General features: G+C 39.4%; 1 protein-coding gene across 3 annotated transcripts in view; it reads left to right on the top strand.

Moving 5' to 3' along the window:
• TOP1 (DNA topoisomerase I) overlaps positions 1-27,849 on the top strand; it is a 96,599-nt gene that overhangs the window by 8,388 nt on the left and 60,362 nt on the right. For all 3 annotated transcript variants that reach the window (XM_025875595.2, XM_025875597.2, XM_025875596.2), the window contains exon 3: positions 23,213-23,315. In XM_025875595.2, the coding sequence (XP_025731380.1) occupies positions 23,213-23,315 (103 nt within the window). The remainder of the gene's footprint in view (positions 1-23,212; positions 23,316-27,849) is intronic.

Below are 27,849 nucleotides of genomic sequence, written 5' to 3'. Positions count from 1 at the left end.
CTGAGCCGAAGGCAGTCGCTTAACCAACTGAGCCACCCAGGCGCCCCTGTGATTTTTTTTTTTAAATGACAGAACTCAGTATGTCTTGTGTTGGCATGGGTTTTCAAAGGCCACTATTTTACTTCTCCCCCTAAGACATTTTTATTTTTATTTTTTCCCTCCAAAACATTTTTAAAAACTGAAAAGACTCAGAGCATCTGAGAATTACCTTAATTTTTCATTTAGTCATATATTGCTTAGAGGGACCAACTTGTATTCTGTGAAATAGTAATTCTTGGCAACAAGAATGCCTTAAATAGGCATCTATTTAATGAATGCCCAGATTTAGAAAGGTTTATGAGCAGAATACTGGTTCTGCCTTCGGCTCAGGTCACGATCCCAGGATCCTGAGATCGAGCCTCGCATCGGGCTCCCTGCTCAGTGGGAAGCCTGCTTCTCCCTCTCCCACTCCCCCTGCTTGTGTTCCCTCTCTGGCTGTCTCTCTGTCAAATAAATAAATAAAGTCTTTAAAAAAAAATTGCCTTAAATAATAAAGTTTAGGAATGAGAATTTAATTAGGAAACTCCATGTTAACAGTTATGCATGAGTATAGGCATTTGGGAGATTTCATGAAAAATTTATCTAGTAAACAGAAATTTCAGTAATGTCTCATAAGTCTAGCTAATGCTGAGTGCTACTTAAACCAAAATCAGTTGCGGGTTATGTTTACTAATGTCCGTTAGATTAAACCAGGTGGATCTTAGTAGATATACCATTGATCAAAAGGATTATCATAGAAGCATCACAGTAGGAGCAAATTTCAAACATAATACTTAAAGGTGGGCTGGAGAAAATAATTCCATAGAGAGAAATTACAAAATTGGGTCTAATTTTAAAGAGTTTTCAAAGATAAAGTTTTCAAAAGATAAACATCTCAGGAAGATATGGGTCGTAAAGTATATGGAGAAAAATATCTTGTGGGAAAGTGAATATTTATTAATACTGCATGGCTGTATTGCCCTCAGTGTGTGAGAATGTCCAAAATTGAATTTAAAGTCTTCAAAGCTTGGGCCTCTTTCTTCTCATTTTTCTCTGATTCAGAATGTGAATGGTCCTGTGTGTGTGTGTGTGTCTGTGTGTCCTGGCCAGATTGTGTGTGTCCCAGCCAAATCAACTATGGTAGAGTGGAAAGGACAGAGATTGAGTCAAGGGGATTTGAATTTGAGTTCTTTTGCTTCTGCTCAATAGCAAGAAGTTAATCTCCAAGCCTTAGTTCTTTACCTGTAAACTAGGTCTAATACTTAACTCACAAGATTGAGGATTAAAGAGCATGTGAGGATCACTGTAGGAAAGGTGAAGCTTAGTACAGAATTTTTAGTTCCTTGCCAATCCTTAAAAAAACAAAAAAAACAAAAAAACAAACCCCAACCTTTTTCGGAGATTGCTTTTTTAGGCTTTTTTTTTTTTTTTTTAATTTATTTGACAGCACACTCGGGGAGCAGAGGGAGAGGGAGAAGCAGGCCTCCCGCTCAGCAGGGAACCCGATATGGGCTCTATCCCAGGACCCTGGGATCATGACCTGAGCTGAAGGCAGATGCTTAACCGACTGAGCCACCCAGGCGCCCCGCTTTTTTAGTCTTTTGTACAAAGGGAACAACTTTAATTTTTGAATTTAGATATTGTGAGATTTTACCCAAGGGAGAGGGTCACTAGGGAGCCTTGAATACCCTAACTGTTGCTGTGGATTGGGACAGGCTAGGCTCAGGACAGGTAAGACTTTGTGACTGCGTACAAACCACTTTGTTTCTCATGTTTAAATTACAGTTTAAGAATCTTTGGCAGCCAGTAACTTTTCCCCCTTTGCTCTTGGGATGGTGCAATATTTGTAGATCTACTCAGGAAACTAAAAATTTCATGTTTAATTGCAAATGGTAAATTTAAGCTGCCGTATTTATTCATTCAAACATTGAGAAAGTAAATACCAGTAACGACTAAATACAGATGAACCAGACAGATCCATATGGTTTCCAGAATGAACACTTTGAAGTTAGTACTTGTAGGTTTGTACACTCACTTCCTCTGTTGAGATTCCATATTTTTCATGGGGCCTCAGTACAGAGGCTCCTGATACACCAGGTTGAATAGGGGTGGAAGGTACTTTCTGGCAGTTAATACTTCACTATCAGTGGAAGAGTGACGTCTCCATTTATTCCCAGTCTGAAAGGGTTTTTTTTTTCTCCTTGCAAAAATTGGAAACCTAGGACCTTATTTCAGTTCCATAGATGTCCAAATTCCTAATTATTCTAGAAAAAAATTTTTAGGATACCTGTAAGCTCATTAAATCATTTCACCTGGAATAGAAGTTTAAAGTTCTGTGTATTTCCCATTATCTTTCTGAATCAGACAGCAGTATTACATGAGGTTTAGAAAAGTAGTTTTCAGGTTTTCCTGAACAGGTAGATTTGTCAGTTACTAGAAATGTTCACATTCTGTCTGAGAAATCATGTGACAGTAGCTAATTTAAGTATTTGCTTGAAATGGTTTAAATCCTTGAACTGAATTGCCTGAAATAAAGAGTGTAAAATCACCATCTTCATAAATTTGAAGAACTAAAATCTTAGAGATTAGGCTCAGTACTTAAAATGCTGGGAAACTAATTTTGTGGAGCAGTTTAAATATGCTGCTGTTGTTACTGCTTCCAATCCATGAAGTGTCTTGATAGGAAAGCTGTTAAACTTCTCAGAGAAAGGTTCAGAGTATGTAGTGTTATTACTTAGAGTGATCTGAATATGGAAAAGTAATCGAGACTAATATTAGACTGAACATGCCTTATTATAATCAGTGCATTTTCACAAGAATGAATGCAATGTCACTAGTTCTTGCTGTTTAACATCAGAAATGAAGAAACAAGAGTCTCTCAGGGAATTGATCATACCTCAGGATCTACTTCTTAATTTTTCATGGTTCCAGTTAGCCAGAAAAGAAAACAAAAGCAGGGAGGAGGAACATAAGTTGTCTAGTCTTTGTAACTGCTGGCTTGTTAAACTTCCAGGCCAGACACCTGTCCCCCCCCCAGCTCTGAGAGGTCTCCCGGTTAGTGCCCTTTGTGCATGTTCAGCTGGTGGTGGTTTGACCATAATTACTACTTTTTTTCCCCTTAAAGATCAGATCACCTTTCTCCCTTGAATGCAGTGTGATAGAAAAATAGGTACTTCAGTGGAACTTTATAGTCCTTTACAAATGTTAACACCTTCCTGATCTCAGAATGTCAGGAAAGTTGTCTGTTAGCAGAAATATGCTTGTTTGCTCTGTAGAAAATCGGATTCTAGTTAGGAAAACAAGAAGCCAAAATTTTTCCTCTTACAGCCCTGAAAATACTATAGAATTTTTTTTTTTTAGATTTTACTTATTTATTTGACACAGAGAGAGAGACAGCTAGAGAGGGAACACAAGCAAGGAGGAGCTGGAGAAGCAGGCTCCCGGCTGAGCAGGGAGCCCAGTGCGGGGCTTGATCCCAGGACCCTGGGATCATGACCTGAGCTGAAGGCAGACGCTTAACGACTGAGCCACCCAGGTGCCCCAAAACTATAGAACTTCTTTAGGACTGGAGCTAATCTGTGGAATTTAGATGTCAGATAGTGTTTGTATTGAGCTCAAGTTTTTAGGGCAATAGCTTAAAGTTACAGTACAATATGATTCATTTGGGTCCGTAAGTGAAAACAGTGGAAATGTTGGTACAAGACTACCAGAATATTAAGCAGAATCCATAATGGTGGCACATACCTAAATGTGCATGCCAGTAGGTGCTATTGTACAAAAGAGAAGATAGTTTTGTGAAGTACACTTTTTGAAAACTTGAATAAAAATAAAAAAAGGTCCGGGGCGCCTGGGTGGCTCAGTTGGTTAAGCGACTGCCTTCGGCTCAGATCATGATCCTGGAGTCCCTGGATCGAGTCCCACATCGGGCTCCCTGCTCAGCGGGGAGTCTGCTTCTCCCTCTGACCCTCCCCCTCTCGTGCTCGCTCTCTCTCATTCTCTCTCTCAAATAAATAAATAATCTTTAAAAAAAATAAAAATAAAGGTCCTTCTGCAGCAACTCTATTTCCCAGAAATAAAGTTCAGTGTGTATTCTTCTCCTACAAGTCTATAGTCCTGTTTTGTTCTGTTCAAGTATTCCTTTTTACTCTGGAATACTCTTAGTCTTTAGAATTTGGTACAGTTTAGATAAGTATGCCTGGTACTTCTCCATTTTTCTGCCTATTTAGGAAGGCACGAAGTATTGTAAACTCCTTTAGGATTAGCAACATCTCAGAATCTATTTCCGTATTGAAGGCATAGTTTTGGATACCCCCCCTTCCATTTTCCTGAAGTCTGTGATCACCACTTAATCGCAAGTCAGAAGCAACTACTTTTCTCTGGCTTTGAGCTTTTCTTGTCCTCTTCTTCTAATTTTTCATTCTGGACTGGAGAAATTTACATGTTTTGCTTATTTACTAGGAAGTGTAAAAGAACACTATCTCATCCTGTACAGATAGTACAGATGCATTCAACAAATGTTTAAATTGTGAAATGGGAACCCCTCTCTCTTCTAGCTCATTAGCTGGTTGAAAATCAAGTGAGAAAAAGTGAGAGCTTTATACTAAGTTTTCTTTCTTCCTTTTTTTTCTTTCTTTCTCCCTCTTTTTTTTAAAGATTTATTTATTTATTTGACAGAGACACAGCGAGAGCAGGAACACAAGCAGGGGGAGTGGGAGAGGGAGAAGCAGGCTTCCCACGAAGCCGGGAGCCCAACGCGGGGCTCGATCCCAGGATCCCGGGATCATGACCTGAGCCGAAGGCAGACGCTTAACAACTGAGCCACCCAGGCGCCCCTCTTTCTTTCTTTTTAAGAAAGATCTGATTTCGTGACCCGAGCCAAAATCAAGAGTCGGACAGTCAACCGACCGAGCCACCCAGCTGCCCCAGAAATCTGCATTTTTAAATATTTAACAATCTTGGATGATTCAGATTAATACAGCTGACCACAAATTATCTTTGGAGAAATTGATCCATCTGGACTTTACTGTCTTACTTGACTAAGATGTGTGTTTTGCTTCGTTTGTTAAGGTACTCCATTGGTTAAATTACTAAGCTTATGGTTGGTTTTGTTTTTGAAGGACCAGAACAGTGTTTTTCAGTATATGTTTATAGAAGCTTGATATTTATCCTCAATATCTTCTGTCTTTCAATGAGCATTTACCTAAATACTAGAGATAGTTAACTGCTTTTGCAGCTGTTTTATTATGTATCTCATCAGAATCCTAATCCTTTCTCCTTCGTGTTTAACAAGCCATTATTTGATCCTGATGTCATCTTTTAGGATTGGGTGACTAAGCAGAGCACAAAGAGCAAGAGGTTTTTTTCATACTGATATCCCTAGAATGGTTAAGGCAGAGCATCAGAAGGTAAGTGGAGGTATTGGCACAGTTTAGTGGCATGCTGAAGATCTAATTATCTATGGCATTCACTACCTTTAGATTAAATTAGGGGTCTTTAGCTACTGATGGCACCGATTGACATGGGAGGATTTGCATGGAGCAGTGGTTCTTAAAGTGTGTTTTCCTGATCAGCATTGCCTGAGAACTTGTTGGAAATGCAAATTCTTGGGCTCATCTGGACCTACTGGCCCAAACTCTGGGAGTGTGGGGGCTTAGTCAGCTAGGTTTTAACAAGTCAACCAGGTGATGTGATGCACACTAAAGTTTCAGAACCAGTGGAATAAAGTAAGATTTGAAGTTCATCTCTTCCTGTTGAGCCTCACATTTTTATTTTATTTTTTAATTTTAATTTTTTTTTGAGCCTCACATTTTTAGTAGGAATGAAAGACCGTGGACAAAAAGTCCACTTGCTTACCATTGCAATATAGATTTTAGAGCTAGATAAACTTGGTTAGCTGGGTGGCCCTAAGCAAGTCACAACCCTGATCCTAGTTTCTCATCTGAAAAAGTAGAGGGATAATAGCTATCTCAGAGTCATATAAAAGAGCACCTAATAGTATCTGGTACTGCTGTATCCCCAAGGTCAAATAATTGACAAGAATAAGATAAATAGACTGATCAAAATAAGCTTCTGGTCAGTACTTTAGTCCTGACATTCGTATGAAACTTAGAACTAGTTTTGTAGTAATTCAGTCTCTTAAGCAGTATTCCTTGTTTTGTTGTGTTTTTGTTTTTTTACAAGGCCCATGGCTAGGCCTCAGTACTTGTACAATTACTTATTCTTCCTTACAGTTTCGAAGTTGGAATAATTCATAATTGGAGCATAAAAAGGAGCCTGTTAAATGAGTAGTACTAGAAAGGTTTCTGAAGAACATATGTGTGTTCAGGCTTACTCTTTCTCCAGCTACTTGCCCAGAGAATGGCCTGTGCATTTCAAGCACCGTCAGTAGTGATAACTCTAGACAAAGAGGTCCCCTTAGTTGAATTGGTAATAGGATGCGTGAAACAGTGCATCAACATCCTTGACTCCTATATGGCCAGACAAGGTGTAGACTTGGGGGCATTTTGAGGCCCATGCTCTTGTTGAAAACAAGGGCAGCTTAGGCTGAGCTGTGGATTTCTATGTAGCATAGACAGGAGGTTTGTAGTCACTTTCACTATTCCCAGGCATTAAGGGCTCACTTAATAGGAGCAAAGGAGGACAAGCCTGCAGGAATGGGCCTGTCCTAATTGAGCTGGCCTGAGAAGGTACATTTTCAGGTTAGACAAGTCCTTTTTCCCTTTTAAGTTCTGCCTCCTGGGAAAGAAGAAGCATTTTCAGTCAGGGATGTCGTTGTGAAAACATGACTCACTTGCAGAAGAGTATATGAAATATAAATGCCCATTTTAAGGGTTTTGTAACTGGTTAATTACTCTCAGAGGCAGGAGTAAAGCATTCTACCTTTGTCTTATATTTAGAGAACAAAGGTGAGTTCGTTAAATGGGATTTCTTTGCCATACTCTGATACTTAAAATAATTGCTCTATCTAGGTTTGACTGATACCTCACTGGACTAATACCTTAGTTGCAGTGTTCTCTGGGAAGCACTCATTGAGGCTCTGATTCTCCAGGGACTGTGCAGAAGTGGCCTGCTTTTGAGATGGCCATTTTAGCCAGGAAACTTTTGGCTGGCCTTAAGGAATTACACAGCGTAGTGCCTTGCCATGTAGGGAAAAGGTCCTTGACTGGCCTCCAGCAAGGGAGTTGGTGGTGGGGTGGAGAGTCAGGACAAGGGAAGTCTTACTCCTGGCTTTGCCAGTTGTGACCAGAGTGAATCATACAACATGGTACCTCATGCTGTCCCCACCAGTGAAAGGAAGATGTTGACCTGCATCTAAGCTTTTCAGTAGAACCTTCTATCATGATGGAAATGTTTTGTATCTCTGCTGTCCTATGTGGTAGCTGCTAGCCAAATGAGACTGTTGAACCCTTCTAGTGTGACCAAGGAACTTAAAATTTTTATTTTACTTAAAAGTAGCTACATGTGGCTAGTGGCTACAATGATTGGACAGCACAGCTCTAGATAAAATTTAGATAAGAGCAGAGAGATTTAGGTTTAGATTTTGCTTGGAATATGGGTGGTTGGGGCACTTGGAACTTAAAAATCCAAAAGAGGTGTGAATTTGGGGAGTCTGAATAACAGTCTTCCTTCTGTATATCTGCATTGCCTTATCCTGGATGACCTGCTAAGAGGACTTAAGACTGGTATGCACAGTTGTGTTTTTAAGAGCAGGTGTAAGTTTAGACAGTTCTTCATTTTACTTGACCCCTTCAGTATTGCACAATGGTGAACATTTAAGGTCCTTTGAATTGAATAAATTCTCATTTTATCGCAGCAGCTCTATGAGATAAATCATGTCTATTTTGTAGTTGACAAAACAGATTAACTTACATTTATATATACCTTTATGGATCATTATCCTTTAAAATGATTGAGATTTGGGGTGCCTGGGTGGCTCAGTCGTTAAGTGTCTGCCTTTGGCTCAGGTCATGATCCCAGTGTCCTAGGATCAAGCCCCGCATTGGGCTCTTTGCTCCGCAGGAAGCCTGCTTCTCCCTTTCCCACTCCCCCTGCTTGTGTTCCCTCTCTCGCCGTCTCTCTCTCTGTCAAATAAATAAATAAAATCTTTAAAAAAAAAAATAAGCAGATCAGAACTCAGTTTCTACAACTTCCCTGGGGTCTTCCTCTCATTTGCATGCTTATAGTGAATGTTGACTGCATCTCACTTATAAGTACTCTGGTCCACAGTTAGCCAGACAGTATTAGTCTAATGGCCCAAAATGGGACTGTAGCCTTGGCTACTATGAGGACCACTGACATAGTGGACATTTGAAGTCTCAGGAAACAACTTGGGTGAATTGCTTAAAGACCAGGAACAGATCCATTTTCCTCCAGCTTTAGCTTCAAATTATGGTCATTTAGAGGTGGGAAGAGGAAGTGGAGTAGGGATGAAATAAATAGAAGATATTTGAACATTTACTGTTTCCACTTTACTTTTGAAGAAACTGAGACTCAAGGCTGTGCAGTTTGTGTGAAAACCACAGAGCTGGAAGACTAATCTAGGCCTATCTGATGCCACATCCTGAGTTCTTAAAGGTGACACAAAACAAAGGGAACCCTGGGTGACTCAGTTGCCTCCTGGGAATTCTGGGCTATAGTGGAGCTACCCATGTAGTATCAGACTAAAGGCTCTTAGAGCACTCATCTTCATTTACAGTGGATCAGTGGATCTTTACCAAACAAATATCTTTGACTAGTAGGCCCTGCTGAAATTTATTTATTTATTTATTTATTTGACAGAGAGAGACACAGTGAGAGAGGGAACACAAGCAGAGGGGAGTGGGAGAGGGAGAAGCAGGCTCCCGGCTGAGCAGGGAGCCCGATGCAGGGCTCCATCCCAGGACCCTGAGATCTTGACCTGAGCCGAAGGCAGACGCTTAACGGGCAGGCAGAGGGAGAAGCAGGTCCCCGCTGAGCAGGGAGCCTGATGTAGGACTCGATCCCAGGACCACGTGATCATGACCTGAGCTGAATGCAGACGCTTAACAGACTGAGCCACCCAGGTGTCCCTCTGCTGAAATTTAAACTAATGTGTAATCCTTTTCCTATTAAGGAAAGTCTGCCTGCCTGTGTAAAAAAGACCCCAGAGTAATTTGTTTTAGCAGTTCAGCTTGTACTTGGAGCCAGTTAGTCCAGAAATCATTAAAACCTCCTTTTATCTGAGTACTCAAGAAAAAGGATCTTCTTGTTAACCCGGGATTAACTAGACCCTCCCACCCCCTTGTTTTAGAAGGATCTCTGAAGTCTACTTATTTACAAAGGAATTTCATCAGAGTTGGTTAGCAGTATGTGAACAAGTACAATGTTGTTCCCACCTCAAGGGGGATAAATAACAAATTTAACTAGCTTGCTGCTTAAGAAGCAGAAATAGCAGTGGGCTCAGCATTGGCTTCCCCTTCACAGTTACCATTCATGCGATTTACTTTATCTAGTTAGGCAGAGTAGGAGTAGATTTTAACTACTTACAGATTATGTTTTTTAATGACCATTCATGGGCTCTTTGATGGAAGGAGCATGGTGGGAGCTGGGCTTAGTGTGAATATGTTTAGGAGAAAGCTTTGGAATTAGGAGCCATAGGTAAAGGTAAAGCAGGCGGGATATTCTTCATTGACACACTGAACTTGAGAAAGGCACCTGTCTTCACAGGGTACATTGTTTGTTAGTTTCAAAAAGAATGTTATTAAATACACCAGAAACTATAATGTTATATGTCCGTTGTATCTCAGTTTTTAAAAAGCGGTTATTTCATGACACAGGAAAATTATATGAAATTCAAATTTCAGTGTCCATAACTAAATTTTTATTGCAGTGTAGCCATGCTTGTTCCTTTACATATGATCTGTGGCTGCTTTTGTGCTCAGTGGCCATTGAGTACTTACTGCAGAAATCGAATGGGCTGTAAAGCCTAAACTACTTACTACCTGTCCCTTTACAGAAGAATGTTGCTGACCCTTGGATTGGTGAGTAGTGCCAGTTGCTTATCTGAGTGGTGCTAGTATGTGTTACAGGAAGCTCACAAGACTCTTTTCATATTACTTGGTAGCCTGTAGCTCCCAAAGGAATATGTATGAGCCAAATGTCAAAAGTTTACTGTGAGCTTGTAGTTTCATTGAGTCTTAATCCATTTTTTTTCTTACTCATTTTCCCAACAGAGTCCTACTGGCTGGACTCAAGTTACCTGTCTCTAAAATACGGCTCTGCCCACTGATGTCCAAACAACAACATAGAAAATTTACATTCTAAAGAACTTGACTACGCTACTCCTTGCCTAAGCTGTGTTACCCCTTATGTAGTTCTTCCTTCTTCCTCTCAAACAGGGGCTGTGAGAGTAGCAGGTGAAAACAACCTCTTTACTTCCTCAATTGTAAAGACTCAACATTCTCAGCTGTACAAAATAAATTAAATAAAGTCCCCAGGGGCTGACTCAGCACCTTGTGCCTGCCTTTTAAAGGAACGGAGACCCAGCTGAAATAGAAACGAAATAAAATCAGTAGCATGTCCATTATTGCAGTTGGCTGATATTTGGTATTAATTATTGCCCAGAGGACCAAGAAACAACAAGGCAGAGTTTTTCAAAATATGATTCTGGACAGTGTAGATTATGGTCACGTGGAGAGTTTGTGTTAAAATATTCTGACAAATTCCTCCAAAGAGGCCTCACCGGTTTATACCCTACCAGGCATCTGTGAAAGTATGTGCTTTCCCGTGCCCTCGCCAGTGCTGGCAATGACCAGATTCCATTTTTCTTAAATCGGTTTGTTTAAAAAATTATGACACCTTTTGATTTGCACATCCCTCGTGACTGGCTTCTTGGCCTTTGGGCCATTTGTATGTATTTTTCTGTAAATTGCCTACTCCTGTCCTGAGCTCATTTTTCTGTCGAGTTGTTTATCTGTTCCTTATTGATTTGTAGAAGCTGTTTCTTTGGCACAGACAGTAACTCTTTGTTAAATTTGTTCCACATTTTTCTTCTAATCTCTAGTTAGTCTTTCACCCTTATTTCTGGTGGTTTATTATCTTAAAGGCATTAAAAAGTTTCATGTTATCAAAAAAAATGGGGATGATCTAAGTCCCAGGTGTCAGGAAAGTTAAGAACCACTGGTCTCAAGCATTTAAATTTTTTTTTTACCTTAATCTGTTTTAACTTTGAACTAAAACAAGTTTTTTTTCCTAAAGATTTTATTTATTTGTGGTGGGGCAGAGGGAGAGGAAGAGAATCCTCAAGCAGACTCCCCACTGAGCCCAGAACCTGAGGCGGGGCTCAACACAGGGCTCGATCTCAGGACCCCAAGATCACACCCCTAGCCAAAATCAAGAGTTGATAACCAACTGAGCCATCCAGGCACCCCAAAACAAAATTTTTAAAAAGATTTTATTTTTTTGTAAGAATGAAAGTGAGATTGTGAGCAGGGGGAGGGGCAGAGGGGGAAAGAGAGGGAGAGAAAAGCCGAAGCTGACTCCGCGCTGAGGGTGGAGCCCGATGTAGGGCTCAGTCCCAGGATGTCGAGATCATGACCTGAGCTGAAACCAAGAGCCAGATGCTTAACCGACTGAGCCACTGAGGCGCCCCTGAATAAAACAATTTTTAAAGGTCTTAGGATTCTTTTGACTAGAAGTGTAGGCGTCAATAGAGGTCATTTTACAGATTGGAAAACAAACCAGAGCAGAGAAATATATTAATTAAGGACCCCATCAGGACACTGTGTAAAAGACTCAGAATTGCTCTAAGGAGTTAAGTGTCTGCCTTCGGCTCAGGTCATGATCCCAGGGTCCTAGGATCGAGCCTCGCATCGGGCTCCCGGCTCGGCGGGAGGCCTGCTTCTTCCTCTCCCACTGCCCCTGCTTGTGTTCCCTCTCTCGCTGTGTCTCTCTCTGTCAAAAAAAAAAAAAAAAAAATCTTTAAAAAAAAGAAATACGTTGTTCAGTTCTGGCATAATAATATAACAGTGAGCAGCCTGTTCTGGACCCTAATTGTGTCTACAAACTACAGCTCAGAAGACCTTATATTTAATTAGGTAACATACATTTTTTTTAAGACAATTTGGTGGTCCCATCACTGAAATCTGAGTTCTTTTTAAAAATTTTAATGTAATTAATTAGTCCCTGGGAATGAGAACCAGAGGAAGAGAGAAAGATGAACTTGAATTTAAGGAGCATAATGGAAGGTGTGGGATGGGAGAGAAGGTTGTAAAGTAAGTTAAAATAGGGTGCATAGACAGGAAGAGGCTGAAAAGACAGGTTAAGGTAATTGTAGTGTTGTAAAAGCATAAAAGAAGTCCAAGAAATTTAAATGCGGAAGTAGACAACTGGAAGAGAAAATATCCTCTGACTATTTAACCCTTTTTGTGTGTGTGGGACTGAGACCTAAAACATACCAGTTGGCTGCTTCATTTGTGTCTTTTCATTACAAGGTCCTTAGAGACAATGGTCACTACTCTCACAGAGTTACTGATGTTTAAGAACCAAAGTAGATTCTCTTCAGGGTTTTTAAGTCAATTTGTAGCATTTCTTCTGAACATGTAGACACTTTGGAAAATGTGACAGTTTTTAGAAATTTGAAGTTGTGTTGCAGAGCTGATTTAAAAAAAATTGAAAATGCTGGGTTTCTGTCTTTGAGCAACTCTGTGTTTTTCTAATGCAGTGGACTTCTGTTTCTGATGATGAAGTTTTTACCATGTGTTGAATTGAGGACAAAGACTCAAGCAGTTTGCAAAATAATTGGCAAGTTTCATTTGATTAAGTTTGACCCTTTCTTTTACTTGGCCTCAACCTATTATGAAGGTCTTCTCCAGCTGAGACATTCAAGTCTGATTCTGGCACTTCACGGAGCCGAGTCCAGGGAAGCTTGGGCTGTTAGGGAGACCCTTTTGCCTCCTTTTCCACAGTTACTCATTTAACAGCTGCTGCTGTTGGGAAGGGTTAGGGTGTTTATTATGCCCTTTATGGAACTTTATGAGGGCAGAGACTTGGTATTGTTTGTTGCTATATTCCCACACCTAGAACAATGCCTGACACAGAGTTGACAATAAATATTCAAATGAATGAATATTGTGAACCCCAGCTTCCTTAAGGAAGCCCATCTTCTCAGCTGGAGTTGGTTTTTGTTTTATCAGCTTGAGAGTACAAGATCCCTAATGGGGGAACCCCATTAGTTTCAATAATAAATGAGTGAGTCTGTGACAAGAGGTCTTTTTTTTTTTTTAAGATTTTATTTATTTATTTGACAGAGACACAGCGAGAGAGGGATCACAGGCAGGGGGTGTGGGAGAGGGAGAAGCAGGCTTCCTGCTGAGCAGGGAGCCCCATGCGGGGCTCGATCCCAGGACCGTGGGATCATGACCTGAGCCGAAGGCAGACTGAGCCACCCAGGCGCCGCTATGACAGTAGGTCTTGTTTATATATAGTACACATTTGGGGGAGAACAAATGATGATATTGACTTTAAAAATTGGAAATGTTACTAGTCTCTTCCCTCATTCTTGATTTTCTTTAGAGCTGAATCCTCCCAACATTTTTCTTTTAAATTCCAGAGCTTTTTGAGTTTTTAGCCAGAACACCATCTGTCCTGCTTACTTTGAAAGGCTTTTAACTATGACCTGGAATTTTGGAAGTGTGCTTATTGAGAATTGTTGTAAAATAGTGGTAAAGACTTTTCTGTGGGCTACAGATTGAAATCGGCTGCCATTAGGATGGATCGCAGTTTCCTAGATTGAAACTGATGACAATTGATAAAGTCCAAATTTAGACAGCTGTGGTGGGGGAGAGGGAAGGGTAGAATTCTTGCACCCCTCAATCAATTTCCCTTCCAGTGATGGGCTTTCAGGCTTCCTAACTGCTTTTAGTTTGGCATTGAGTTCCTGGGGAGATTCACAAACCCCTGTTACTGACCACACTCCCGGATGCCAGTCTTTATCACCAAAACCAGCTTGTTATCTGTCCTAGACAAAAAGTCTTTAAAATGTTGGAACAAACTGGGTATAGAGTGTTAAGTAGAAGTGTTGATTTTGTCCAGACTCCAGCTTCTGGGGATGTGGTATCCATGGGTTTGAAAGTCGGAGCAAGGAGAAGATGCAAGGATTTATCCCAATAAACTTGATTTAATAAATGAGCAGCAGGTGATGAATATCTTCTTTAGAAAATTAATTTCTTCACCCAGCGCTTTCACCCAAATGGTTCCCGTGCCCACCTTCCTAATGCAGTGGTTGTATATTTATGTTCAGAGATGAGCAGAGGTTATCTTTGACAGAGTTGCCTCCTTGGGGGAAGGCAGGCAGCTTTTGGTGGATAACTATTCCTCACCCCTATCCTTCATACACTTGGTGACTATCTTAGGAGGAGGAGCCCGTCATCTTATACAGCTGTTTTAAGTCTCAAAACTTGTCATCACTGTAAATGAGGTCTGGCTCAAATCATAGCACAGAGCTCTTTTATACCAGAAAAAAATCTCTGCTTTTGTTTACAAGTAAGCGGAGGATTCTTCTCTTCTGCCCTGATCTGATTACTCTAATAGTTTAGGAGAATGGTGGAGTGGCAAAATGCTCTAAGATCATGGAATAGTTAATAAAATGATCAGTAATCTTTGCCAATCCCATAGCCTATTCTCAAAGTGTAAATGTTTATGCTGGGGTTGAAAAGCAATTGCATTAGAGACCCTGAGTAGAGGGAGCTTGGCAATACTGTTAGCCACCTTGATTGCAGCTAAACTAATGCAAATGTTTCTATGGGGATGGTGTTAACTGGTGTTATCAGTGCATCCCTTAAAACTTGTAGATAGGTTTTTTAGGCTTCTGGGTATAGGATTGTTAGAGCAAGCCAGTTTCACTTATTCGTAAGTGCTTTTCTTTCCTGTATCTGTAGACAGGTAAGAAAATCAGATAGCCTTTTGTCATTGGCTTGTTGGGCAAGGTGAATTGGCATGGTTGCTGCCTTAAATGCATGTATAGAACCTGAACTCTGAGTTACTTGGAATGATTGGGTAGACTTGATTTAGTTCTATGTAAATTAATCATGAAGAGGGTTCAGTAATAGTTGTACTTTATTGACAGTTTGTAATTTTGTGGAAATTAGCCAGGAATTCCATTACAGCCATACACAAGGATTCTGACTGCCTTTTGAAAGAAAATTCTTTAAGGTCACTTAAATAATCTGAGCCCAGGTTTCTTCATCTGCAGGAGAGGTGAGTTTCCTGAGGTCACAGGTATCTAAGCTGATGAACAGAGATTTGAAGCTCTAAATCACTGACCTGTGCTGCCTTCTTATAGACCCAGTAGTTAAAGTGACTTTTACCCAGGGTCATACAGTAAGTGAACAAGGATTTGAATCAGGTATTTTTCACTCTTTTGAACCAGAGCAAAGCTTCCTCCACCTTCCTTCAGAAGTCTTTTCAAAGCATTCTCTGCTATTCTGTAATGTCTGTAATTGGCATTAGGGTATAGCATGATCTTTTGTGCTAACTGCATCATTCTTGAACATATATTTTTATTTTTTAAAGATTTTATTTATTAGAGAGAGCACCATGTGAGTGAGCATGAGCAGGGGAGAGGGGCAGAGGGAGAGGGAGAAGCAGACTCCCCGTTGAGCAGGGAGCCCAATGCAGGGCTTGATCCCAGGACCCCAGGATCACGACCTGAGCTGAAAGCATCCATGTAGCCAACTGAGCCACCCAGGTGCCCCCATTCTTAAACATATTTAACACAAAGTGTTTTGGTTTCTTTTTTCATATAATGTGTGTATGTGTCTGGTTTCCCTAGTGGGGAGTGAACTCTTCATCTTATGCCTGGTTTGACACTGATTTGACTACTTGGAGCTGACCCTGTACCTGGTTTCCAAACCTGCAGCTTCATTGTGAGCCTGGGATTAGGCCAGCTTCGTGGACCTTATAATAGTTGGATTCAGTTTTGCTGGATTTATTTGATACTGAAGTTTCTTATTCCTAGGTGTTTTGTTTCTCTTCTATCTAAGTTGAGGATTAGGACTCTAAAGCTACAAGAAGTAGGAGTGCATCTGTATCTTTTTTTTTTTTTAAGAAACTGCTTTTGGGACACATGGCTTTAAGAGAGGCCAAATAAATATAATGCTGGGATCTTTTTTTTTTCCTTCCTCTTAGATTTATTCATTTGACAGAGAGAAAGAGCACAAGCAGGGGGAACAACAGGCAAAGGCAGAGAGAGAGGGAGCCCCTGACGTGGGGTTCGATCTCAGGACCCCGAGATCATGATCTGAGCCAAAGGCAGACAATTAACTGAGCCACCCAGCTCCCCGGGATCTTATTTTTTAATTTGTCCCTTGTAAGAATCAAGTCTACCATTTCCTAGCTGGCGGAAAGTGTATCTCACTTAATTTTTCTCAATCATGAGAAGATGAATTTTTCAGCAAAAAAATAAAACAAGTAATAATTGACAGTTGACTTTAATTGCTCATCTGCCAAGAATGCCCTCTCTTACTTTGCTAACTCCTTCTGTTCTTTGGTAAGACTTAGCTTAAACAGTACCTCCTTCAGGGAGCCTATGTTCACACTTCACTGCCCTCTTGGACCCAGGCTCTTTATTTCTTGTTCTCTGGTGGAATCAGGCTGTTTCCCCTCATTGTTTTACTTTTTACTTTACAAAAGAGGCATTAAGCTTAGATTGAATTATTTTTACTCTTAAGACTTTTTTTCAAAATGTCCATAAAAGTAATTCTGTTTTATTATCCTTTCGGAAAAATAGCAGGAGGGCAGAAAAGAACAACATTCTGCCCTTGTGTAAGAAATGGAGGTCCTGACACCCGTATGTTTCATGTGAAGACATTTGGAGGAATGTCTGTTACCTTTATAAAAAATGTGTGTAGTTTCTGAATATTGGAGCATCGTGATGCAATGAAAACCGTTACTTTAATGTTAATCATTTGACATTTGAGATTTTGGGATTAGGAAAGGAATTTTAATACATTTCAGCAAGTCTCAAATTTAGAAAGGTTTCTTCTCTGTTGACTTAATTTTTCTCTGCCTTCATGTATGCGTAGAACAGCATAAATTTTCTGCCTTGGAAGTTGTCTTCAGGGTGAATTCTTACGGATTGCTGGGTCATCAAAAGAGATTTTGTTTGTTACCTTTGTTATAGACACTGCTAAACTCCCTTTCCACAGGAGTTATATGAACTATATGAACTTTTTCAAGATGTTAAAAGAGGCAGAAATGTGTCTCAGATTTGAAATTGGCACCACCCAGAGTTGTGGAAACCAGAGATGGCCCAGGAAGCATACTACCTTACACAGAGTATGCATTTAGTAGGAGATAGCTATTAACTATTGTCTTTTGTGAAATGGCAGTATTTCCTTATTGTAAGAGTGGTAAGGAAATTGAATAAAACAGCATTTCTAAGTGCGTTTCTAAGTACTCTAGCATGGTTCTAGCACATAAATTAGTGCCCTTTTTCTCTTGAGTGCCTTGGGCCATGGCTCTTTGGCCTCATATCTTAATTACCTTACTGGATTGTCAGCCCTGTGAGGGTTGAGTTCACGTCTGATGAGTCTTTGTCAGGGCCCTTTGGATTTAAGAAGATATTAGAAATAGTTATAAACTGAATTAACCCTAAGAATATAAATCTGAATCCAGTAGTAAAAGATTTCCTTTTCTCTTGCACATTAACTGTCAAGTCCTTATGTTATGCTAGCCAGCAATTTTTCCTGAGAATGTGTCCTGAGGTAACACAGATACTTTCCTCTCTTGTCATTTGGAAATCTCTTTACTTAAAATCTTTGTTAACCTCAAGGAACACCTTAGATAATAACAAAAGATGTTGATTCTTACTCTAGCTATTCATTGACCTGCCTATTCTTATGGAGTAACTTCAGTTAAGTTAGAGTGAAAGGAATTAGTTGTTATATGTCTTCTGTTTTCTCGGGGCTGCCTTATTTCAGGGGTCTTCTCCCATGTCTTCATCTCAAAATTTTTAACGCATGCATTTGGAACAAATGTTGTCAGGTTATTAGATGACCTGAAATCACAACGAATGAGGTTTTCTGGTGGTTTTATATGCAGTGGTTTGCATCTTTCACTTCTAATCTATGGTCAAGTTCAACACAGTTCTTTTTGCATTAACAGATGCTTGAAGTGGCAGGATCCTTTCTCCAAAACATTTTAACAGTCTATTCATAGATGAATTCCAGTTAAGGGGAAAGGGTACATACTTGAAGTAATCTTTAAGGCCATTAGTCTACTGTCTATAAATGTTTTTACCATGAGGGATATAGATCAGTTTGTTCTTATTGGCATTACTTTCTCACTTTTACTGGCTTCTCTTCTGACCAACATCTTGAGTCAGATGTTCTGATGTTGCCTTAAGTAAGGAGAAGACTGGAGAAATGATGACGCTAACTGAAGTCATACGTCATCATTTCTCCAGTCTTCTCCTCCTCCCGCCCATCTTTGTTCCGTACAGCTTTCCTGTGTCTGCGAAAGCACCTTGTTCTGCTAATAGCTTGGACCCAAAGACTGAGTCTGATTCTTCCTCTGAATTTATTATACACAGCCAGTTTATGGAGTTCTGGAAGACTGCTTAAAAACTGCTAGCTAGTTATTTTGCTTTTACCTTTCTACCCACACTGCCCTTCAACTAATCTTCATTAAGTATGGCTTTTATTTTGTTCCTTTTCTGCTTGAGGTGGCTCCCTGTCATCCTTAGAGTAGGACACCCTTGCTCTTGGGTTAATGTTATCTATCAAACTTTATCTTTCTCTACTGCTCCTTAACACAAATCCCCTCTTGGACTAAGCTAGTCTTCTCCTTGTTGGATCCTTATGTAATAAGAAAAAATAGGGATTAGAAGGGAAGAAGCTTGAAGATAGTGTTTACCTTTTGTTATTACAAGTTTCAAACATGAACAGCAGTAGAGAGAGTAGTGTAATGAACTCCCCGTGTGTCTTATACCCCCACTTCTGTAACTTCCAACTTTCTGCCAATCTTGTTTTATCTTTCCCCATATCCCCCAGATTTAGTTTTATTAATTAATTAATTTATTTATTTATTTATATATTTGGCCTGAGGATGTTTTAAAGCAAATTCCAGACACCATTCACCTGGAAGCACTTCTGTGTGCATCTGTAGAGGTTATTTCTCTATCAGTTTACCCTAGTGTAGATCATCTCTACATTTCTCTGTCAGTTGGTAATTTTATTTGTTTATACACAGTTGGTATTCTGTAGGCACCCCATTTTGTTTTACTTGTCGTTTCTTCTTAGAAAGAAGGACCCAGTCTGATGTGGAGCTGTACTATGGCCATTCAGATATTTGAAGTTGTTGTATATTAAACTTTTTGGTACCTGTCACACCACGCATAGCACAGTTTGAGCATATGACAGGCATGTAATAACTTCTTTTGAAATTAAGGGCACTTGGGATTCAGGTCTTTGACCTACGTCTTATTTGTATCACTGGAATTATTCCACTACAGCCTTAAGTTTCTTACCAGACATTTTGGTTTTGAGTTTTTAGATTAACAATTGCTTTACAAGACTTGGGGACCTGGCTTTAAAATCAGTTTTGAAGTTTTGTGCCCTTAAAAAGATAATGTTATTGTCAGACTAGTTATCTGAAACCTACCTGGAATTACTTTCAGTTCATCTTTTACTTAATTTCCTTTTTCTTTAAATATTTAGTGACTGAAACTACCTTTTCCTTAGATACACGTGTATTTGTCAAATCTTTGATGAATCTTGGTAATTTTTTTTTAAAGATTTTATTTATTTATTTGAGAGAGAGAGCACATGAGAGGGGGGAAGGTCAGAGGGAGAAGCAGACTCCCTGCTGAGCAGGGAGCCTGATGCGGGACTCGATCCTGGGACTCCAGGATCATGACCTGAGCCGAAGGCAGTTGCTTAACCAACTGAGCCACCCAGGTGCCCAATCTTGGTAATTTTTAAAAATAACTTATTTTTTATTGTAAAAGTGATTCATCATGGGGGAAAGTTGGAAAACAAGGCAAAGTATACACACAAAATCTCAGGTTGCTCATAAATTTACCACCCACAGATAACTACTTTTAACATCTGGGTGTCTATCTTCTAGTCTTTTTCATATTGTTTTATGTGTTTGTTGAATTATGCACAGAGCAATTTTTTAAAAAATATTATATCCTTGCCATACTCTTGGGCCATAATAGCAGATCCTGATGTTTTGTTTCTTTTTTTTTTTTTAAGATTTTATTTATTTATTTGAGAGCGAGAGAATGAGAGAGAGAGAGAGAGAGCACATGAGAGGGGGAAGGGTCAGAGGGAGAAGCAGACTCCCCGCCGAGCAGGGAGCCCAATGCGGGACTCAATCCTGAGACTCCAGGATCATGACCTGAGCTGAAAGCAGTCGCTTAACCAACTGAGCCACCCAGGCGCCCCTGATGTTCTGTTTCTTATTTGGTAAATCTGACCTATAAACAAATTCAAATAACACAGATTTCATTCCAGGTTGTAGAGCTGGTGGCATGTTTTGTTGTTATTATGGTTAAGTCCTTAGTTTGGGGCAGATGTCATGTGAGTATTTATTACTGTCACGAGAACAGGGGTCACCACCTTTGTGTATTGGATTGACTCAGCATTTTACAATTCTGTATGCTACATGGAGGATTGGGTTTAAGTCCTTTTTTTTTTTTTTTTTTTTTTTGACACCATATGATTTTATATTTACCATCTCTGTGGGATGAGAATTTCTTATAGCTAGGGACATCTCATCAAATTTTTGTTTCCTTAGGGTCTGGCACAGAATAGATGCTTAGTGGATTATGTCAAATGGGACTTTTTTTGCCGTGAGCCAGGAATGGGATGAGCACATACACTGCCTATACATTTTATTAGTTATTTGTTGTTACACAAAGCATGTTACCTCAATGTTTACAGCTTAAAACAACAAACACTTGTTTTCTAATATAGTTTCTGTGAGCCAGGTATCCAGGAGAAGCTTCGCTGGGTGGTTTTGGCTCAGGGTCTGTCTGTCTGTCATGAGATTGCATTTGTCTGAAGACTTACCTGAAACTGGAGGACCTATTTCCAAGACGGTTTACTCACATGGCAGTTTCTCACCACATGGGCCTCTCCACTAGGGCTGCTTGAGTGTCCTGACAGTATGGCATCTGGCTTCCCCCAGAGCAAGGAGAAAGATCCAGTGCCTTTTAGGACCTGGTGGCAGAAGTCACATACTGACATTTCCATCTTACCCTGTTTTTTTAGGAATGAATTTCTAAGCCTAGCCTGTACTCAAGGAGAAGAAAATTAGGCCATACCCCTTGAACAGAGGAATATCAAAGAATCTGTTGGACCGTTAGACAAATTTTAAAACCATCACACACGTGTTGGGTACATAAACTTCCAGTTGATTCATATTCAACATTGGGGTGACCTGACCTCAGTGAGCCACATTTTTAATAGGCTCTTGGGATAATTCTGATAACACAATAAAATTTGAGAGTCACTAACATAAATGCATGGGGAGAGATACCATGTTCATGGATCAAAAGACACAGCAATGTTTTGATGTCATTTTTCTCCAAATTGTCCTATGAACACAAACTTGCCAGCTGGCTTTTCTTCTTCTTCTTTTTGGAAATTGGCAAACTGATGCGGAAGACATAGAATAGCCAAAACAGTTTTGAAAAAGAACAAGACTAAAGTACTTTTATAACCTGATTTCAAAACTTACTGTTAAAAAAAATTACCGTGAAGCTACAGTAATCAAAATAGTGTCTGTTTGTGTAAGGATAGAATAGAATCCAGAAATAGGCTTGTGATTATATGGCCACTTCATTTTCAGTAAATAGGCCAAAGCAATTCAATGTGGGAAAGGGCCATCTTTTCAAAAAATGGTGCTACAACTGGACATCTTTATAAATTAAAAAATGTACCCTATCCTTTACTTCTGTAAAACTCACAATATTTTTTGTGAAAAAAATTCACAATATAACAAAAAAATTGTAATCTACAGTGTATAAAGAACTCTTACAAAACTCAGTAATAAGAAGACATATTTTTAAAATGAGCAAAAGATTCGAAGAGATACTTGACCAAAGATGATACGTGAGTGGCCAATAAGCAAATGAAAAGATGCCCATTACTTAATTAGGAAACTGGATTAAAACAACAGTGAGATACCACTATCTACCTGCTAGAATGGCTGAAATTAAAGATCGATAATAACTATGTGTTAAAGACTTTATAGCAGTTGGAACTCCAATGCATTTTGGTGGGAATGTATAATAGTACAACCACTTTGGAAAACAGTTTGGCAGTTTTGTATAAAGTTTAAGTTATACTTACCAGATGACCCAGTGATTTCATTACTAAGTATGTACCCAAAAGAAATGAAAACATGTACTACACAAAGACTTGTATATGAATGTTCATAGCAGATTTATGCATAATAACCAATGCCTAGAAACAACTCAGATGTATGTCAACAAGTGAATGGATAAGTAATCTGCAGTATATCCGTAACTGTGGGATTCCACTCACCTGCAAAATCTTAACCAACTACTGTTACATCTAGCAGCACGGATGAATGTCAAAAATAACATGCTAAGAAATCAGACAGAAGAGTAAATTCTGTATGATTTCATTTATATAAAACTTTAGACATAACCTAATCTGTAGTGCTAGCAAATTATTGGTTGCTCTGGGTGGGGGTGAAAGATTGGGATTGACTGGGGAGGGGCATAAGGGAAACTTTCTTGGATGATGTATCTTTGAAATATATATATTTTATTGCATAGAAATTATACTTTATTATAGTTGATTTAAAAACATATCCTTGAAAAAATATCTCGAGGTTTGGATTTTTCCAAAATTTACAGAGATAACCAGTTGATCTTCAGAGTCATTGTTCAAGATTTAGCCTTTTGTATCATTTATGATTTAGTGTCAGTAGGGAGAAGAGTGCCAAACTGTTGCTTCCTTTTACAGTAGAATTAATTCCCCTTTCCTCTTGGTGTTTGCAACACTTGTCTTGGTTTTAGAGGCAGGTAATGGGATGCCTTGTCTGAGTGGCTTTGTGAAATCTTTCCTTCCAGTGGAATGTGCTATTATGGCTACCTTGCCATTTGAATCCTGTCATTGTGCTTCTTGACCAGCTTGTCAAGGTAGGTGGGCAGGAGATAGCTTATGACTCCTCTTGACTGACTCATCTTTTATGGTTGCAGATTCTCATAAACACAAAGATAAACACAAAGATCGAGAACACCGGCACAAAGAGCACAAGAAAGACAAGGAGAAGGACCGAGAAAAGTCTAAACATAGCAACAGGTAAGGGTTAAACCAGCAAGTCCCTCATCATTTGGCAGTGGGTTGACTGGCTTGCCCACCTGGAATATACCTTAACTTGAGCCACAGGTAAATAGCATGGTTAGCAGAGTAAGGAGAGACTGTATTTGATTCCAGAGTTGCTAAGAGTAACCTTGATCATTCAGGCCTTACTGGGGATGCTGTTGTTCAGATCAAGATGTACAAAGCAAGTATGATTAATTTTCTCTCAATATGTAGCTCATTAAAAATAAAATTGGGCGGGGAGGCACCTGGGTGGCTCAGGTGGTTAAGCTTCTACCTTTGGCTCAGATCATGATCTCGGGGTCTTGGGATAGAGACCCGCATCAGGCTCCCTACTTGTGCTTGCTCACTTGCTTGCTCTCTCAAATAAATAAAATTGTTAAAAAAGAAAATTTGTAGGGGGGGCACCTGGGTGGGTGGCTCAGTTGGTTGAGGGTCTGACAGTTGATTTCGACTCAGGTCATGATCTCAGGATTGTGAGATCAAGCGCCAAGTTGGGCTCTGCACTGAGCATGGAGCCTGCTTAAGATTCTCTCTCTCCTTCTCTCTCTGCCCCTCCCCCTCACAAAAAATACATATATATATTTTTTTAATATTTTATTTATTTATTTGACAGAGAGAGACACAGCGAGAGAGGGAACACACAAGCAGGGGGAGTGGGAGAAGGAGAAGGCAGGCTTCCCTCAGAGCAGGGAGCCCGATGTGGGGCTTAATCCCAGGACCCCGGGATCATGTGAGCCAAAGGCAGACGCTTAACGACTGAGCCACCCAGGTGCCCCCATATATATAATTTTTAATTAAGTCAGCTATGGATTGATTGTAACACATGATATCCAGAGAACTTGCCTAAAAAAAGGTGACTAGATTGGCAACTGGATATATGTGTATATATTTTTATTCTTTCTGTACTTTAACGGGTATAAATTAAAACTTCTTAACTTAGGCTTCTGTGGTCTGTGAACCCCCTAAAATCATATGCAAAAGGTTGGTTATATGAGATTTTCCTGGAGAGAGCATTCTTAGTTTCATCAGAAGCATTCAGCTCTCACAGAAGCCAATGACCACCAATATAAATGAAACTCAGTAGTGCTGCCCTCGGATTCAAGCCTTAGAAAGATGTTTTCTTTTTTGTTTTGCTCCCATTTTTTGGCATATGAAGCAAGTGGTTAAACCCAAAGACTTAGGGTATCTTTGGATATGGGACCCCTTGTTGAAAATAAGGACTTATGCTTCCGTTTTGAGTTAAAGGCAGTTGTTAGGGAGAATGCTATCTGATATTCCCACAGTGGCCTAAGTTTTGTTAAAGGGGAATGTAAAGATCAGTCGTGCACTGGAACGAGTGCCTCCAGCCTAGAGTCTCTTAAAACTGCTTCATTAGCTTGGCTTATTGTCTGCAGACAAGTTAGAAGTGAGAATTGCTTTCTAAGTCTGTTCTTTTTATGAACCATTAAAAATTTTAAGATATTTCTAATGAATTCTTTTTATGAATAAGTCTTTATGAATCATTAAAATAACCAGATTTTCTCTAGTGGGGACATTACTCTTTGTATCATCTACCACTCCTGTGGTCTTTTTTTCCCTCACCACTCACTCATTTCTTACCACTCGATCATCTAGTTTTCATTTTCATTACTCTGGTGAATTTAATACCAGTAGTTGAATCCAGCCTCAGTTCACATGTATCTTTTCTTCTTCAGTTTATAGTTGTTCAGCCCATATTAATATCTACCAAAGTAGATTTGAGAGCAAAGAATATTGCCAAGAATAAAGAAGTTCCTTTCGTAAAGATAAAAAGGAACCAGTTAGGAGGCCATAACAATTATAAATGGTTATATACTAATATCAGAGCCTTAAAATACATGAAATAAAAACTGATAGAACTACAAAGAGAAATAGACAATTTAGATTTATAGTCACATTTTACTGCCTCTTTCTCAATTGATAGTATAAGCAGAGAATCATTACAATGTTAGAAGACTTGAACATCACCAGCTAACTTGATTTGATTGAAATTTATAGAATATTCCACTCACAAGAGCAGAATACAGATTTTTGGCACAGGGAACATTTGCCGAGATACTCCACATTCTGGACCCAGCCCTCCTTAAAACCACTTCCCTTGCCTTTCATGCCTCTGTCCTTCTCCACCTTTCTGGCCACCTTTCTCATCTCCTTCCCGTGCACATAGCAGTTCTCGGTCTTTGGCTCTTTCTGCTACCTCTCTTGCCATATACCCTTCCCTCATTCTCAGTTCCTCAAACACAAGATGTTTTCTCATATACCCCTAGGCCTTTAAACATGCTGTTACTGGTTCTGGAAGATTAGTATCATCCTTTTTGTTGCAGCTTAGACTTGACTTCTTTCAGGTATCCTTTCTGCCCACCCCCTCATATTGAGTGCCACTCCTCTGTGTTCTCTGGCACCTTGAATATATTCTTACCATAGTAATTGCCAAGGTGCATTGGTGTTGTGATTGTCTCTTTACTTTCTGTATTCCCCATTAGACTCTTAAGGTCTCTGAGAGCAGAGTTGAAGTCTGTTTCATTGGTTTTACATTCTCAAGGCTTCGTGTAGTATCTGGCAGGTAGCTGGCACTTAACTAATCTATATGTATTAAATCAGTGACTGGATGACCTATGGACACACCAATTACCATCTTCTCTCTTCTTTTCACATAGTCTTAATCTTCTACAGGATTGTTATCCCCGGCCATCCCATTTTTGAAACAAGTTTTTACTGTGTTTTTGGTAAAAATATATATAACGTGTTTTGCCGGGGCTTTTGTTGTTTTGTTTTGCCATTTTGAAGTGGCATTAAGTGTATTCACAGTATTGTACAACCATCACCACTGTCCGTCTCAAGAAATTTTTCATCATCCCAAATAGTCTCTGAACCCATTAAACAATACCTTCCCATTCTCCTCCCACTCCCCACCCTTGGCGCCTTCTAGTCTACTTTCTGTCTCTGTGAAGTTACCTATCCTAGGACCTCATATAAGTGGAATCACAAAATACTTATCCCTTTTGTGTCTGGCTTATTTCCCTTAATCTAGTGTTTTCAAGGTTTATCCATGTTGTCACATATCAGGATTCCATTCCTCTTTTATGGCTGAATAATACTCCCATTGTGTGTCTATACCACATTTTAAAAATCTCTTTCCATGTTGACAGATGCGTGGGTTGTTTCCATCTTTTGGCTGTCATGAATAACACTGCTGTGAACATGGGTATACAAGTATTTGAGTCCCTGCTTTCAGTTCTTTGGGTAGGAGTAGAATGCTGGATCATGTCAAACAAGTATTTTTATTCCGCCTGCCATGTTTATCCTGTGCTGGTTGATGTGTGAAGTCCCAAAAAAATGAGGTAATCTTTGACCATGAAGAACTTCATCACCTGGGGAAGATGCTTATAAAGAAATGCTAATTTCTTGGAACACTACATCAAAAACTAAATATGTAATGTATGGTGATGAACATAACAATAAACAATTAAAAAAGGCAACCAAAGAACTTCATGGTATGCAAATTTTACCTAAAAAAAAAAAAGCTAATTTCTGTGTTATCATGAATCTGTCCAAAAGAACTTTTAAAAAAATAAAGGTTAATATTTAAAACAAACTTTAAAGATCCCTTTTTCTCTGCCATATCTGATTTCATCAACCAAAATTGTGGGAGAAAAGATTAGGTAGAAGTGGTGTAAAAGGCTTTGGGACATCATTTTGGCCCTGCTGTGTTTTACCAAAATGTCCTTTTTAAAAATAAAGGATATGGTTTGGTGTCATTTTTCTTGGAAAGCCCATTGTAGCTTAATGGCCTTTGTCTAGAAGAAAGCCTCATCCTGGTCCATCAGCTTAGGTTCCACATGACTTTGGTTAGGTTGCCTAACCTTTCTCAGCTCCTCTTTTCAGTTCCTGCATACTAAGACACGCTTCAGAGGGGACTTAGGGGAGTCAGTAAGTATAAAAGCTCTTCAACTGTGAACTGTTTCATAAATAATGAGGTGGTATTTTGTACCTCTATCAAGCATACTTTTCCAAGATTATAGCATAGGCAAATTGAGGAATTTGTTCTAACACAATTTTGTGCCTTTTAATATTTCATTTCTAATCAAAATACTTAAGAAATAATAGCCTGTTTGCCAAGAGGCATTGGAAAAACCTGGCCTGGGTTGCTGTTTACACATGACTAAGTCTAGCCCTGAATCTCTAATTCACATGTGAGTAAGTTTAAGACAGTTTAACCAGATTATGTGTTGTAAACAGACTTTTTAATACTTCCTGTTTTGACCTCTGCTGACACAGTACCTCTTTGCAACAAAGCAAGTGTATTGGTTATGTATCTATATTTCAGTACAGTCCTACACAATGTGTTCCTTTTTAAGTGACTTCTGATCTTTCTATTAGTTCTGGGCTTGTTTTTTTTCCTTCTGTAGCAGATTAAAGAAACTTTGAAGATTGTTAAGTCACCTCTGAGGAGCCCAGTATATTTAAGGTTTAACATGTTCTCTTCAAAAAT

The sequence above is a fragment of the Callorhinus ursinus genome, unplaced genomic scaffold (genome assembly GCF_003265705.2).
Source record: "Callorhinus ursinus isolate GAN/ISIS: 27379988/994484 unplaced genomic scaffold, GSC_fseal_2.0 scaffold38, whole genome shotgun sequence".
Classification (NCBI taxonomy): domain Eukaryota; kingdom Metazoa; phylum Chordata; class Mammalia; order Carnivora; family Otariidae; genus Callorhinus; species Callorhinus ursinus.
Note: the sequence above shows the minus strand (reverse complement) of the source record. Positions and strands in the feature narration are given on the sequence as shown.